At 36.1% G+C, this 16325-nt stretch overlaps 2 protein-coding genes and 1 long non-coding RNA gene across 8 annotated transcripts in view; all 3 read left to right on the plus strand.

Annotated features, from left to right (window-relative positions):
* The first annotated feature begins 851 nt into the window (after positions 1 to 851).
* On the plus strand, positions 852 to 4210 carry LOC127065747 (uncharacterized). The gene is made up of 3 exons (XR_007782180.1): positions 852 to 1612; positions 1958 to 2201; positions 4080 to 4210. It is a non-coding gene; the product is annotated as an uncharacterized LOC127065747 (long non-coding RNA).
* Positions 4211 to 5449: 1239 nt separating this feature from the next.
* Positions 5450 to 13795, plus strand: LOC127065731 (uncharacterized). Of its 2 annotated transcripts, XM_050998509.1 has the most exons (12): positions 5450 to 5520; positions 6060 to 6487; positions 6597 to 6723; positions 6798 to 6983; positions 7064 to 7242; positions 7332 to 7417; positions 7497 to 7716; positions 7799 to 8101; positions 8176 to 8358; positions 8455 to 8505; positions 8608 to 11260; positions 11341 to 13795. In XM_050998509.1, exons 1-12 carry the CDS (start codon positions 5504 to 5506, stop codon positions 11477 to 11479), a joined length of 4572 nt encoding a protein of 1523 aa, XP_050854466.1. In that variant the 5' UTR covers positions 5450 to 5503; the 3' UTR covers positions 11480 to 13795. The 2 variants fall into 2 exon arrangements, with proteins under 2 accessions (XP_050854466.1, XP_050854464.1); XM_050998507.1 differs by having other exon boundaries at positions 8455 to 11260.
* Positions 13796 to 13915: 120 nt separating this feature from the next.
* The window catches only part of LOC127065733 (prominin-like protein), a 35951-nt gene continuing 33541 nt past the window's right edge, over positions 13916 to 16325 (plus strand). For all 5 annotated transcript variants that reach the window (XR_007782173.1, XM_050998518.1, XM_050998521.1 and 2 more), the window contains exon 1: positions 13916 to 14325. Coding sequence is in view for 4 of the 5 variants with exons in the window: in XM_050998518.1 (XP_050854475.1) it covers positions 13974 to 14325 (352 nt within the window). In the remaining variant the exon portion in view is untranslated. The remainder of the gene's footprint in view (positions 14326 to 16325) is intronic.

Raw genomic sequence — 16325 nt, forward strand, 5'->3', positions numbered from 1 at the left:
CATACGCATATACACACGTATATACATAGACACATATATATATATTTTTTGAGCACGACAAGACTGTCCTTTGTGCTATATCACGTAAGACAATTTCTTACGGACCCTTCACACGAGAACAATGGCGCGCATATACGATTTGGACTTGTCTCCGCATAGAGAGGCTTATCGTAGACCCTATTGTTTGCTTTCGACGAATAGAACCAAATTTAAAACACACGTTGAACTCGTTTTCAAGGAATATTTTTCAAGTATCAAAGGAAATATAATTCTATCCGCATAAACGAAAATCTGTATGTGAATTTATGTTATAAAGTCTTGTCCTTTCTTAACAGTCGACAATGATGTAGACTTTAATGTATGAACGCCCGTCGTAATATGGATTACATGACGCGTGTTACAATATGTCGACATCGTCATTCGAGTCATTTATCTAGACCTCAACATGGATCTAAAACTACGATCGCCGATATTTTCTGAATTAATGACTCGTGAAATATCGGAAGGAACACGTATGTGAATATTCATTAAGCGTTATATCCTAGAAGAGAAAAGCTTATGAGATCGTCGCGTCACGATTCAAAGAGAAATTTTAAAAGAACAATCGATCAATTTATCAACGTTATACGTCATAAATTCTTTTTGATGATTATCAAAACTTATGTATCTACTTTCTATTATGGTATTAAGTTCGTTGAAAAAGATAATACATAATAATTAACGATTCCGATCAATTCTGATCTATGTTATAAATATACACTTCACATCCAATAAACTTACATTGAAAAATTAATTGTTACTCTTTTTCTTACCGTGGAAATTGATCTATGAATAATTACATATTATTATATAAATAAATATATATATAACGACATATATTTTCTTTAACAATCAGGTTGTAAAAAATATTTATCTATAATCGATGTAAGTACTTATTCGAGTATCATTTCCATATCAAAGAAAGCTCGTATATATGTTCCAGTTATGAATAGTCGACGCGCGCTTCGGAAGAATCATTCGATTCGGATGATTTGATACGGATTAATCGCCTTGGGAAATATACCAGAAGTCGAGCGAGTAGAGTATTGAAGGAGGAAGAGGATTCAGGTCGAGTCGTGTCGCTTACGCGCGACGAAGAAGAAAAGCGTACATACGACCATACATACAACGAGTTCGCGATCACCCGTAACCGTCACTAGTAGACTCCATTTTACACGGATCTCCCTCCCCTCTTTTCTCATTCTCTATCTTTCTTTCTTGTTCGCGCAGGCGCATTGCGAAAGAATTATGCAGGGCGCAAGGTCCGGCCACTCGCCGGTCGAATTTTTACCGATCGAAGGTTAGCTTTCGCAGTTCCCTCTCTCTCTCTCTTTCTCTCCCTCTCCCTGTTTCTCTCTTTTTCTTTCTTTCTTTCTCTTTCTGTCTTTCTCCTTTTCTCTTTCTCTGTCACCATCCATAAATGATAGACGGAAAGATTCAAACGGATTGAGTGAGTCAGAGTTATAAACCAATCCGTAAGACAGACTCCGCATCTTCTATTATTCTCCTGATATCGTTTCTCGACAATGAGGATTTATAATTTGCGAAAATATATTAGAGGTTGAGTATAAATGTATGTAAAATATATAAACTTTTTAATTATATTATATTATTGTCTTTCTTTAAGTTCTATTATTAATTTTTTCCTCCTCGAATGATAATTTCGAAATTCAACTTCATTCTTCGTTTTCTAAAATCATTTGTAACAATTATTTAGGTTGTGATTTGAATAATTTTGAATTAGATATTGCAAATAAATTAATTGAATAAGTAGATAGAAGAGTTAATTGTGAATAAACGAAAATGTATTATGCGAATTGTAAAGTATTCATTAGAACGATTGCATTAGATTATTCATACATTAGAAATTTCTTCGCTATACAATTGGAATAATACTGCCTCCCCTCTTGTCGCAAAGTCGATGCCGTTGACGACGACGAGGACGAGGACGATGACGATGAAGGAAGGAAAAAGAGGAAGAAAAGAGAAACGAGCCAGCTCGGTGAAGCCTTACCAAGCGAGTATTTGGAAGGCCGAGGATCAGTTCGTTCGGCGCGCACCGCGGACGCGGATCACGTTGCGTTGTCGCCATTTGTAAACTCCCGCCGTTTCTTCGCACTTATGCTTCGATCGCCATAGAATACGCGAATACTCGCAAGAAGGTAATACTCCGTTAGAAAACGAAATCATCCTTTTTCGCAAAGCGCTCGATTTCGAATCGTATTTCAAACGAAGTACGTGCGTTCAAGTTGACGAGGGAAGTTCGAATTTTATTTTTAAAATATTACGAAGTTCGATATTAATACGAATTATTCGAATATAGGAAGAATCCAACGAATAAAACGAAATAACGGTAAGGAAGTGCCTCGATTATTCCGTTCTATATTATTCTTTGGATACTTCATTACTTCATAATTAATTTATTTATTTATTCTTTCTTACTCTTGAACAAACAATTTTAAAATATGTTTGGTGTAGACTGTCGTTTTGTAGTGTGCATAAAACAAAAAGATAAGAAATCGTTTAATGCGACTTTACGAACCGTACAAAGTTAGAATTATATTTCCGGTTAAATTTGTTTAAGCTTGTTTAGAGAATTCGTGATTAAGCGTAATATTCACCGCGTGGATATCATGAAATACGATATTAGCTAATTTCTAGGCTACGCTCTATGAAGATTCCTTTACGAGAGATACAATTACGGATAAGGAGTCGATAAAGCTTGTACGACCTGGTTCGACGTATCTGGACTTAATAGCTCATTGTTACTACCGACAAATCACGCTGTTCCAATCGTATTACCATAGCTCTTGAATAATAGTTTCGAACTATGCGAAATATAATTTGTATGATTTATCATCGAAAAGAGGAAAAAGCCAAAATGGTGGCGAATGAAAATTATATTCGTAACTCTATAATTTGTCTTATTATATCGCGTAATAATTAGAGACAATTAGTGGTATGAGAGACTCAGAGAATAATATACTAGAAGATCTTCATCTACCTTTCTATTGTGTCAGCATAAACGTCGAATGTGCCTTTCACGATGCAACGAAATAAGAAAGAAAATTTGTCATTAAAAGGAAAAGAAGAAAATAACGAAACGAAAGCTTCTTAACCGGCATTCCCCTTTCCTAACAAACGATTTTCTTCTTTCTTATAGATAAGTACTTGTGAAATTTAAAGTCATTATTCGACCTAAGGAAATATCTAGAAGGCTCCATCTTTTTTTTCTTTCTCTTTTTCTTTTTCTTTTTCCGGTAAGGTCGTTGCTAGGAAAGCTTGCCTTATGCCGTCATTACGATAATTAACCTAAATTTTCCCGGATTTATGGTGAACGGCGTGGATGTCAGAACTCTGTTTCGTAGCTATAACCAAAGGCTAACGTTCCTTCAACCGTGAAGAAATAACAAAAGGCAAGGAAATTAGTTGAATTCAATGAAATCAAACTGGGGTATTGATATTTCCTTTTTTATTTAAAATCAAATCGTTGGATTGAATTCTAGAAAGAAAAATCGTTTCTATTATATCGAAATATACAATATAAGTAAATTCGAAATGAGCGTAAGAAATCGTCAGATCGAATGGAAAAGCAATTAGCGTATTCTGCTTGCACGAGATAGAGAAAGCGATAGAAAGACAAAGAGAGAGAGAGAGAGAGAGGTCATATTCTGCGATCGACGGTAATTACTCTCAATTAATTACGCCGGTGGTGCGATAATATCGATCGATTAACTCGTCAGGCTTCATTAGACGTCGGTGAAACGACGATAAGTTAAGATCGTTTAAAATGTTCTGCCTCTTGCATTATCCACGTTCATCATGTAAGCTACCACGTAGAACGGGTTGCAGCATTTCAGACGCAGACGGTTCTATAATAACTACAGCAATATCAGTTTATCTCGTAGCTAAAGATAAACGTGTTTAAATATTGCAAATATTACAAAGATTCCAATGATAAAATATCATAATATTTCAAATTCAATTTTTCATATTTCAATGACTTTATTAAATAATTCATAAAATTTCATACTTTGCAGTCGTGATTCACGGAAAAATAAAGAGAAGAATAATTTTGGAACGTGACAGGATAGAGAGTAACTATGTCGGAAGGTTGCACGAGCTGCAGAGGAGCGAATTATGGCGGTGGTACTTTGCAGTTAGGTGCCACTTCCGGTGGTACAAGCGGAAGTCCGCCATCGACGACGTCTGCATCAAATTATGCGGCAACAAGAAGAGTTCAAGTACGTGCAAAGGTCCTTTACGGTTCGGGAAAGGCAATCGCGAGCTTGCAAGCTCGGGAAAAAGCAGCGAGACATTGACATTGAGGTTGGTATATTAAATTTTTTTGTTCCTACTTCTTCGATTCCCAACGTTCTTTTTACATAACGACATAGTCATAACAAGATAGCCATTTTCTCATCATCCGTCCGTAAAAAGTTGTTAAATATTTAGGTCAATGTATCGAAGTTGTCGAGAGAAACACGTCATCGTAAAAATGTCTTTCCGTTAATCACAATCATTTGTATATCCTCGGAACCTCCTTCTTCTCTTTCACCTGTTGTCACTCGCAATAGCTTATTCGAAAAATTGGCCAATAAAAAAACATCAAGTTCGATAGGAACTCCGTCATTTAATACTTATCTTCACCTCATTTCATCTTACTTGTTTGCTCTCTCTTTCTCTTTCTCTCTCTCTCTCTCTCTCTCTCTCTCTCTCTGTCTCTCTCTCTCTCTCTCTCTCTCTCTCTCTCTCTCTCTCTCTCTCTCTCTCTCTCTCTCTTTCTCTCTCTTTCCCATATATTATCGTAAAAGACTTGAAAGGAGAAGCCATGCGAACGGAAACATATAAAACATTGCCTTGTTCTCTTCGTCCGGATAAACGAAAAGATGGATCGACATCGATCGATGGGATCGCGTGTTGCCTTATTGGCTAACAGTAAAAATCTTTGAGGCGAAAAAAAAAGAAGAGGAGAAAAAAGGAATATGAGAGAGAGAGAGAAAAAAAGGAAAAATAATAAAAAAAAAAAAGAAGAAGAAGAAGAAAAAGATGAAACGGACGGGGCGTAACAAAAAGCGCAAAAGTTTGCCGGAGGCGTAGGACACTTCGGATTTCTTCGAGAATAAGACCGGTCGACCAGCTTCGACGACAGTTAGTATATGTTCAAACCGTCCTCGTGAAGGTCGACATCAACGACGGACAACAACGACTAATCGTTCTGCGTGGATTTTCTTTTTCCTTTTTTCTTCTTATTATTCCGCTTTTTCTTCTTCTTTTTCTTCTTTTCCTTCTTCTTCTTCCTCTTCCTACTTTTACTTCCTTCTCTTTCCACTCGAAAAAATCTTCTTATCGAGCTTGACAATCCATTTTTCCTACGAAGAGAAAATCGTTATCGTCTCGGGGGAGGATGCACCAACGGAATTGAATTTGCAATCGAGACGTTCCTTGACATTGCATCTTGACGATGCATCTCAGAATTGTGTGAGTTTACGCGACGGCGCTTATACTATTCTTTTTTTTCTCATCGTATACATTTCTTGATTCCAATAAATCATCATCATCGTCATCATCATTATTATTAATATTATTATTATTGTTATTGTTATTATTATTATTATTATTATTATTAGTTTTTAAGAATTTCATAAATGTAAGTAAGCGAAACACGCCTTATTAATATAGATTTGTTAATATATATTTTCGTTCCTTTAATTTAATATTTTTGAATTAAAAGTTAGCACAAATAGTTCCTCTTTAATTTCTATTATCGCTAGATACATCGAGGTTCCTCTCGATTCGATACGAAGGCCAATATACATTAATATCTTTTTTCGATATCGCCTGTGGCGTTTTCTACAATTGGCGATCCCGTTACGCTTCTCATTCCCAACAAATGATCATTTCACCTAACTCGTAACTTCGTTACGTTACTATTCACTTAAAAATGTATTTTCTCTTATTCCCTTTCCTTAATGAAAATTAAAGTAATTGTCTTATCTCTTGTTTTATTATTTTTTCAGCTTTGTTTTCGTTACTTTCTTCTGGTCTGTACGATCTCAACCGGAAGAAAATTCTTCTATTATTTACTCTACAATAAACGAAACAAGGAAAATATTGAAGAATGTAGAATCAAACTATCCTACAAGACAACCCATTTTAATAGAACGAAGCAACGTTATAGAAAATCAAACTAATTTCAAAGGAAACATTAGTAATAGAGAGGAAACAAGTAAATACGGAACGAAAGATTTTGAAATCATTGAAAAATATGTTTCGAAGAACGGCAGTAATCCTTCAACGAATAACACCAAGACTTTCGTATTCGAGAGTCGTGATAATCAAGGAAATCGGGGACCTCATGAAAAGGATATTCGTGAAGCTGTTGATTTTGGATTGCGAGCGATGCATGATCTTTACAACGTTAAAGAACCAAAATTATATTCAATGGGTAAGTAATTAACTATTTATTTTGTATGAATGAGAAACATGACCGTGATAAACGATATAATAGAAAATGAAAAATGAAAGACCATAAAAGTTTTCTTTTTAAATCGCAGGACTCTATCTTGGAGCTGATAATCCAGCAAAGTATGTGGCAGCTTTCAATGATCAAACCGAAGAAGCTAGGATGCTCGCTAAATTCAGTTATGCGGTCCTCGAAGGCGCAACTATGTTTGTCAAAAAGTATCTGTTTCTTCCTCATCTTACTTTCTTTATAATTCTGTGAATAATTTTTATTTATTCGTCGTTTATTTTAGATTTCCCGATATGTCAAGAGAATTTCCTCTTTCTCGCAACGGTCAAGCAACGAGATTGCAACGACAATGTCCGAGAAGAGGAACTCCTCGATGTCCACCAGCTAGTTTAAGATATAGAACTTCGGACGGAAGTTGTAATAATCTTAAGAATCCTTGGTGGGGATCAGCAATGTCAACTATGCAAAGGTTTTAGACATTATCTTCTCTGTCACGAATATTCACAATCTTGAGATTTTGAAATATATTTAAATATTCCTGTCGGCCAGATTCTTACCACCGAGTTATGATGATGGTATACAAAGCATTAGAAGATCAAAAGATGGTAATCCATTGCCAAGTCCACGTGTAATTTCCGACGTGTTACACGAGGACAGGGATATACAATTGGCATCTATTACACACATGTTGATGCAATGGGGTCAATTTGTGGATCACGATTTAGCAGGTATGTATATGATCCGTCGAACAGAATTATCATATCTTCAATATTTTCTATATTTTTATCTGTGTTATTAATATCTTGTATCTTCGTAGCAACTGGACAAAGCAGAGGCTTCAATGGATCGGTACCTCAGTGTTGTTTAAATTCAGGTCTTGGGTTTCAACCCTTCGAATTTACGGCAAGTTCAAAATATTTATGAAATAAATTATTTTATTTGAAAAATACGATATAATTCGTTTTTTGCCGTACTATTTTAGCACCCGGAATGTTTGCCAATAGCGGTAGACCCTCAGGATAGTTTCTTTGCTCGTTTTGGTGTGAAATGTCTCGAGTTTCTTAGAAGTGGATCAGCACCCAGAGAAGACTGCCAATTTGGCGCTCGTGAACAATTATCTCAAGTTACAAGTTATTTAGATGCATCCACGGTATACAGCAGCAATGCTTTTCAAAGTGACAATCTCAGACTCTTTAGAAACGGTACAATTAAAGTTTTAATCAGACGCTAAACTCTATGATCTTTTCGACGTTCAATGATCATAATTACCTAAACAATTTTCAGGTTTATTGCAATACGGCAAAATCCAATCCCAAAGACCTTTACTACCCAAACAAGATTCGGATCTTTGCAAACGAGGTTCTTTATCAACGAATTGCTTCAGAGCAGGCGATGGTCGTTTGAGCGAACAACCGGCTCTGACGTCCATCCATATTGTATTCTTAAGATTGCACAATAGATTAGCGACGAAACTCGTCGCACTGAATCCTCATTGGAGCGACGAAAGAATATTCCAAGAAACTCGTAAGATTATCGGGGCGATTGTGCAGCATATTACTTATCGCGAATTCTTACCGATCATACTAGGTAAATATTAAATAAAACACAGTAATTTCTTTATATAAAGATATTTCTTTTGATACTTTATTGGATTTTTCCAGGGAACGAGGTAATGAAGGTATTTGATCTCGAAGTCTTAATAAAGGGCTATTACGATGGTTACGATTCTTCTATTAATCCTACTATAGCAAACTCGTTCTCTACTGCCGCTTATCGTTTCGGACATTCATTGGTTCAGCATAGTTTCCTACGGTTCGACGGAAATCATCGACCTTTCTTTAATAGTAATTCTATGATTTAATTTGTTATCCATTATTAGAATCTTCTCCAATTGATTTATTTCCTTACTTTCGTTGACATTATTTTTGTTTTTTCATCAGACGTCTCAATCCACGATGAATTTAGAAATCCAGAAAATTTGGAGACAGCAGGTTCGGTAGACCGTCTTCTTTTAGGATTAGTAAATCAGCCGTCACAGAAAAGAGATGAATTTGTAACGAGTGAATTGACACGTCATTTATTCCAAACGCCAGGTTTCCCTTTTGGGATGGATCTGGCATCTCTCAATATCCAAAGAGGACGAGATCATGGTATACCACCGTACGTTGATTGGCGAGGACCATGCGGCTTGTCTCCTGTCAAAAGTTTTGCCGATCTTGAGAAAATTATGTCACCTAATGCTATGATAAAATTTCGAACTTTATACTCTCACGTAGAAGATATTGATTTATATTCTGCTGGACTGGCAGAAAATTCGGTTCGAGGTGGTTTAGTGGGACCAACATTTGCTTGCATAATCGCGCAGCAATTTAGTAACCTTAGACGTGGTGATCGATTTTGGTACGAAAATGAAAAAGAGGAAAGTGGCTTTACTTCTAGGCAACTTCAACAAATCAGACGTATCACATTTTCGCAAGTTCTTTGCCTTACAATAGATACCATCAAATCCATTCAACCATTCGTCTTTCTAGTGGCCGATACATTCAGAAATCAACGTGTAGATTGCGATGATGAAGTAATGACACAGTTCAGCCTTGAACCTTGGACCGAACAACCACCGGAACAAAGAAGTGGATCGGGTAATATAAAATTATCAGATCGAAAGAGAACTGATCGAGTTCGTAGTACAACCAGCAAGTCTGTTACGAGTCTGAGACAAGAAGCGACCAAAGAAAATGTTAAAATCAACACGAAAGAACAAACGAAGACTTTACCTCAAAGAACAAAACCTTTTAAGGCTAATATCAATCAGCATAATAGAATCATCGTGAAAAAACCTTTGGGTCCATCCGACAACGTTACCATAGTCGTCCAGAATAATGCAGTGAATTCGCCCGTCTTCGTTAACGATGCAATTTATGGTTCGTACATTCAAATACAAACGACCACTCAAAGTCACAAGGATGTTCCGAGACCGGAATATTTCAATTATCAAACTAATGGACAATATAATCCATTATCGTATGATCAAGGATCATTTAATATTCCTATTCACAGACCTCCTTCAAAACCAATACCGACTGTAATTCCTGACAGATCTGGAAGTTCACAAAACAGGAAACCATACATACCATATTCTTACGACGATCCTAACAATCCAAATCCTCTGAATTATGGTTACAGACCAAATTATACACCCGAGGATATCATTTATGATAACTTTTCTCCTACAAGTCCAAGACCAACTTTATACACCTACTACATGCACACCCAACAATTTAAAACTACGCAAAGACCCATCCATCAGGACGAAGGTCATTCGAGTTATTACAATCCTTCTTACAATAAACTATCTACGGTGCAACATTATCAAGAAGCAAGTCCATCTCCCTGGATAAAAACTAAACCACAGTTCGAATCGAGCTATCAGTCTTATGCACAGAGACTAAGTTCAGATGGTATTACAAATCCACATTCGCAGTACAATGGGAATATGAACAACAGACCGGAGTACTGGCCTCATCAAGCATCAAGTGCCATAAAAGATGAGAATATACATTCAGGACAGATCTATTACAATCATGATCAAGATAAATCTAGTAGCAAACCTTCTAACAAAGACGAATCAGAAACTTGGAAATATTCGACTAATGTTGAGGAAGATGACGGATTTGCAACTTCTTTGAGCAGACCTTACAATAATCCTCAAGAAACAAATATTCATACGAATAGACCAATAAATAGACCACATAACGAAAATGATCCTGACATTTATAATGAGAAACCATTCGATACATCCTACCCTATTATGCTGAACAAACCAAATGACCAAAATGGCTCAGGAAATCTACCGAATGTGCAGGTTTATCAAGAAGAAACCATAAAAAATCCAATCCTAAGTAATCCCAGCGAATGGACCGATATTCCATCTTATCAGCAAAGACCGACCAAAAGACCCGATTCTACTATACTATATGAAGAACCTTCGTATCAGAAAAGTCCAATTAAAACGCCTACGATCGTTCAAAGCAATCTTAGTTGGACGAAAGTTCCATCATACCAAGCGGATTTATCAAAAGAGACTAGCTATCAGCAAAGACCGACCGTAAAACCAAATAGATCAACTAGCTATTCATTTTATCAAACAAATCCGTTGAACGATCCAACGAACAAACCTATCGAAAACACCGAAGATATCTCTTACCAAAGAAAACCAATTCCACTTGTTCCTATACAAGAGTTGACAAAAATTCCAAACAATAGTAAAAGTTCACGGCCGACAAAAATACAAAGTGTTACCATTGTCACCGAAAGTATCGAGACAGTTCGACATTCTGGAACTACCGGTTATAGACCAGAAAATAAAATCAATAAAGAAATTCCAAGACCATTGGAACTTCGACAAAACGAAGGAAAACCTGGACAGTACTATTACGATAAAAACGTTTTGCATCGTTACCCCGAGAAAATGGAAGATGATATCTCTAAACATGATCACCGTCTTGTGAAGGACGATGTTATTTACAATGGGACGAAAGAAATTCTGACAGAAAACAAAACCATTGTCGCATTGAATTTCACCGATGTATTTACGAAAGCTCACGTGATTCAAAATGACGACGATAAATTTATAACGACTCCTACGATCGTGATCAATGATCCTGCTAAGAGTTATATCGAGGACGATCTCGACGGAGCTTTTTCCGAAAACGTCGAAAGTGTCACAATTTTGAACGGTTTACAAAGGTATTTATATTTCTTATAGTATTAATATATTTTATATTTGTGTCTTAATTGAACGATTTATATGGACGATCCTTTTGCAGAACAAATTACTGGCTAAATTCCGAAGAAAATCCAGAATTGTCGTCCATTTTGGAAATGCCTAACGTTACATCCGACGAAAGCATAAGCGTCAAAGAATTGCCTAAGCCTTTAATTAAAACCAGTAAATCCGCCTCTTAATTTACGTTTCTTGGTAGTTTAGAAAGCTATTATTTTGTTCTTCTTTTTTTCTATTTTATTATTATCGTTAACCGTCATACCTTCTCACGCTATTTATTATCAAGTTCATTCTTTATTTTCATTAAGTTTGTATTTATTTTCGTAGACGTACATAGTTCCATAGAGATAATAATAGCGTCCGCTTACTTTTCATTAAGAAAACTTTACTTTCTCGATTATTCGTATTAAATTTAAAATGTTGACGAGGCTTACGATGTATACCATTAAGAGACTCATAGGAAAATAAAATAATTACGTTAAGTAACGACGACTATAGCATACGAATGACATATGGTATGCTAACACGCATTTCGACGGTAACACGGAATGTAGCCTAGTTTTATCCCGCTTTTAAACTCAGCCGTCTATGTCTGGAGCGTCTCTCGACTATTTTCAGATGCAGTTTCCAACTCGCTGCATTTCGTCTGTCTTCTCGAATTCCACTAAAAATTCATCGTTCAAATCCCACGTATATAAGTACTTACATATAACGTCCTAATTTTTAATTTCCTCTTTCCACCTTGTTTCTTTTTTCGTTCGCCGTTATACGACTTTCGCCTTATGTTTGCGAACTTCGTATGTTTATTTAAATTTCGATAACATGTTTCACGATCGATGAACTATCGACGTTTTGAGATAATAAGCAAACAAAAGTGTTCTGCATGTCATTGTTAAGGCCGTTATAATATTTTTAGATAAAGGTATTTTTTCTCATGTAATTTTTTTTTTTTTAACATTCCCCTTTAATATAGAACGAATATTTAAAAGGAATGATCAATCAAAAAATAAAATTAATTACACGAAGGAATAGTACAAATAGAAGAAATAAACTCATATTTGAGTAAGCCAGGTGGATTACAATCGTTAGGTAGGAAAGAGAAAAGATTGTGGTAATCTCTTGCGAATGGGAATCGAGTTCGTCGCTCGAACGGTTTACTTCTGACGAAGGCGAAAGAAAAAAGAGACAATGGCGTACGAAGAATCGAAATGTACTTTCGGATACCGCGACCCGGATTCAGAGTTCCCGATGTGTCACGCATCGACTGAATTCGGAAATCGAGGAGAACGTGCCCTGAAAGTTATTTGAGCCAGCGAAATTTTGGCATTTATTGTTTTCTCAAAATGATTTCTTGTCTTTTAAAAAAAGTAATCAAGAAAGAGACAGAAAAAAACGACGTTTTGTATTACGTATACATACTATTTTTATAAACAATTATTCGAGTATCGAAGTAGGATCAATTTTGATAGATTTTATATTAGAAGAGAAGCTTATCGATCGAAATTCGATTGATGAATTTATTTCAGAAGTCGCAAAACTGCTTTTCTCTCTTAATTATGCAGTATTGCTTTTAATGAAAAAGGATCTCTCCTCCACGCTCGATTTAATGAGTCCGCGAGGCAGATTCCTTTGTGAAAGCTTACACGTTCGAGCGTAAAGAAATGTACATGAAAGAAACACTCGAGTCGGTGTCTATAGATCGGAAATTAATTACTTTTAACGTTTCGTTGAAAATGGGTTATAATCCTATCGCAATGGTATTAATTCGAGCAAAAATGATTAGCACGTATTCCCGTTTCGTTTCTTTTCATTTTATTTCATTTCGTTTCGTTTCGTTTCGTTTCTTTGATTCAAGATATTCCTTTGTATAATATTCAAGCATCCGTTTGTTAGAGAATGAAGTACAGATGAATTCTTTAAACAATAAAGAAATTGAGTGACGTATTCATTTTAAAACGGCAACCGAGTTTACAGTCTTCTTCTTCGTTCTCACACTAATTTACGTGGGACTACGATGACGGTAATGCTTAACAGACATGCTTTCCCTTTCCACGGTGTGTTGCGTCTTTATTATGTGAGAAATACGTAATGCAGCATCACGATGGTCTATCATTGAGATAATTGGAGTATAATAGCGACTAACGCCAAGTATATATAAAGAAAAGAATGTAATATCTTTCGGTAGAAGATACGTAATATATTAATTATTTAAAATTTTTTCATACTTACAAGATCCTGTGAAAAATAAACAAACAAAAAAATATTAAAAAAACATTTCAAATTCAAGATACATGTTTATACACGCAATATGACAATATGTATAATGATACTATCGAATTACTTAGAATTATATGTTTCTTCCTAGTTTTTAATAAAATTGATAATATAACATTAATCAAATTATTATATTCGATGTTTCATTAATCACTTCGTGAATTCTATAAATATGATAGCTAGCGTACAAATTTCGATCGGTTAGTAAGGAAGGAAACAACGTAACTAGATGGCGCACGTTGGAACGCGAACGAACGAGCGGAACAATGGAACCGAAGCGTGGCAAATGTAATGGAAGGAGAGGGGAGAGCGTTCCGTGTTTCGGCGTTCCGCCGGTCGGCGCGAAGCGAGCGTCGAGCAGTCGGTAGCGACGCGTCCCGGGCGCAAGTCGCTTCATCAGCGATGGTTTTCGGTGGTTTTCGCGACTGTGGCCTTCGGGCGAACGCTCGCGATGCTTCTTTTCATCCCTCGTTTCGCGTTGCCATTGGCACAATCGTCATCCTTATTCTTATAACTTCACAGCCGTCTTTCTCACAGGAAAGTCTGGCCAATCGTATGAGAGTGATCAGCGAGGATCTCGATCGGCAGTTGAATGATATCATGGCCTCGCAAGCCGTCAATTATACCACCGTCAACACTACAGGACTACCCTACAACGCCACCACCAAGTTCAATCCCAAAGGAATGGGACAGCTCTACAACGTCACCAACATGTTCATCGACTTTATTCAGAGTAAACAGGCATATCCGGAAGGTGAATCGAATTATAATTATATACATATCTATCTATCTCTTTCTCTGTCTTTCCCTTAGTCTGCTTTCGTCCCTCTCTTTCTTTCTCTTTTTGTGTCTCGTCCTTTCCCCTTCCACTCATCCCTTTCTCTCTCTCTCTCTTTCTCTTTCTCTCTCTCTCTCTCTCTCTTTCTCTTTCGCGCGCACGCACGACACGTACATCGTCAGACGAGCAACACTATCTTCGCACGCGCATCGTCTCCCTATTCATTTTCTACTCTGTCTCCTTCCGTTCACGCGAAAAATATAGAACCTTCTCCTCGTTGAAGCTTATATGCGTCTTGTAAATTCAGAAAGAGTAGATGAACATATAGGGACTCCTAGAAGAGCACGGTTACGCCCTGCGCCGCCAGGGCCGCGGGAAAATGGCCGGCAGCTTGTTGGTAAACAGATCGCTGTCAAGCGACCTTCCGTAGTTCGATAAAAATGAAATAGTCTTTGTCTCGTACTGTGTTTTTATATAAAACTAATATTCATTCTCAAAGATATTCATCATTTCCAACGAGAAAATCGATCGATACGTTTTTCAAGGAATTTTTATCCACTGTACGAATTCGTAATTTTTCTCTTAACTATATTATTAATAAAATAGATAACTTCGCTGTTGTATGAATTGAATTCTCCTCATTTTTTCGACTAATGGTTCTCTTTGTTCTGAGTTACGTTTCATTTACACACACATACACGTTCAAAGTAAACAAATTTTCATTCGATCGTTATAAATACGACGATTCCATTTACGTAAATTTTGTTTACAATTCACATTCGTAAAGGAAATTTGTATATGAATATATTATTATTACTACGATTATAATTATTTATTATTTATTATTATTAATATTAATTATAAGTATTATTGTTAATATCATTATTATTATATCATGTCGATGAAGAAAAAAATTATTTAGAGGCAATATCCAATACGCCATATTTAGATATCTCGAGTATACATTCGACCTAGCAACACGTTTGTATATACAGGTTGAGTAATCGGATAACGAATCATTGCAACGACGAGGAAAGAACGATTGGAATGATAATAAATAGGAATGTATCGACTTTCGATTGATCTCATATATGAGAGTACTAAAAACAAACGTTTTCCTCAATAAATATATATATCTTTTTTAAAAATTATGTAGCATTTTAAACAAAAAATGCAAAAAAAGAAAGTGTCAGCTCTTTTATCGTTGGTATTTCCTCTCTTTCTTTCACGTAACTAACCTTTACTCCAATCGGGACACAGGATCCAGAAAGTTAATGCTCGATCCAGTTTCAAAAGAACCAGATATCCGTCAACTGCTTTACGTGAAATCGTATCGTTCGTCGATCTCTCACGACAAACATTCACATTCTTGACGTAATAAATTTTTGCAGACAGATAAATTTCTTAATAATTACATTACGTTTCTTATATTATACAATCGAAATACGTAATATCATCGTACGGGGATTTTAAATTCGAAGTAATTTTGTATCGAATCGATAAATAATCATTCACATATGATAAAAATTTTATCTCGACTTTTCAAGCACCTTACTTTCACGCATTGGTATCCGACAGATTTGCTTTCTTTCTCTCTCTCTCTCTCTCTCTCCCTCTCTCTCTTTCTCTCTTTCTCTCTGCATCTTTTCTCTTTCTTCTTCTGGATAGTCAAGCCGTTAGCTCTCTTTTTTTTTCGTCTGCAGCGTCGAGACAAGTGCATCAGCCTTATGGGACTCTTCGAAGGGAGAGAAAGAAAGAAAGAGAGAACCGGTCGAATGTATATACATATACATATATATATATACACACACACACACACACATATATACATATACATACATTACTTTTTTGCGCGATTCATCCAGCGGGAATCATGTGACCACAACTATATTTGCAAGACTTTTAAATTTCTCTCTCCTTTCTTTCTTTCTTTCTCTCCCTTTCTTTTTTCCTTTGCTTTCCTTTACTCTTTATTT

This window comes from Vespula vulgaris, chromosome 8 (genome assembly GCF_905475345.1).
Source record: "Vespula vulgaris chromosome 8, iyVesVulg1.1, whole genome shotgun sequence".
Taxonomy (NCBI): Eukaryota; Metazoa; Arthropoda; class Insecta; order Hymenoptera; family Vespidae; genus Vespula; species Vespula vulgaris.

Excerpts from the sequence above, each read along its gene's own strand:
- LOC127065731 (XM_050998507.1), top strand. Across the intron at positions 6,724-6,797 it reads GCAACTATGTTTGTCAAAAA|ATTTCCCGATATGTCAAGAG; the intron begins GTATCTGTTTCT and ends CGTTTATTTTAG. Across the intron at positions 7,717-7,798 it reads TCTCAGACTCTTTAGAAACG|GTTTATTGCAATACGGCAAA; the intron begins GTACAATTAAAG and ends AACAATTTTCAG.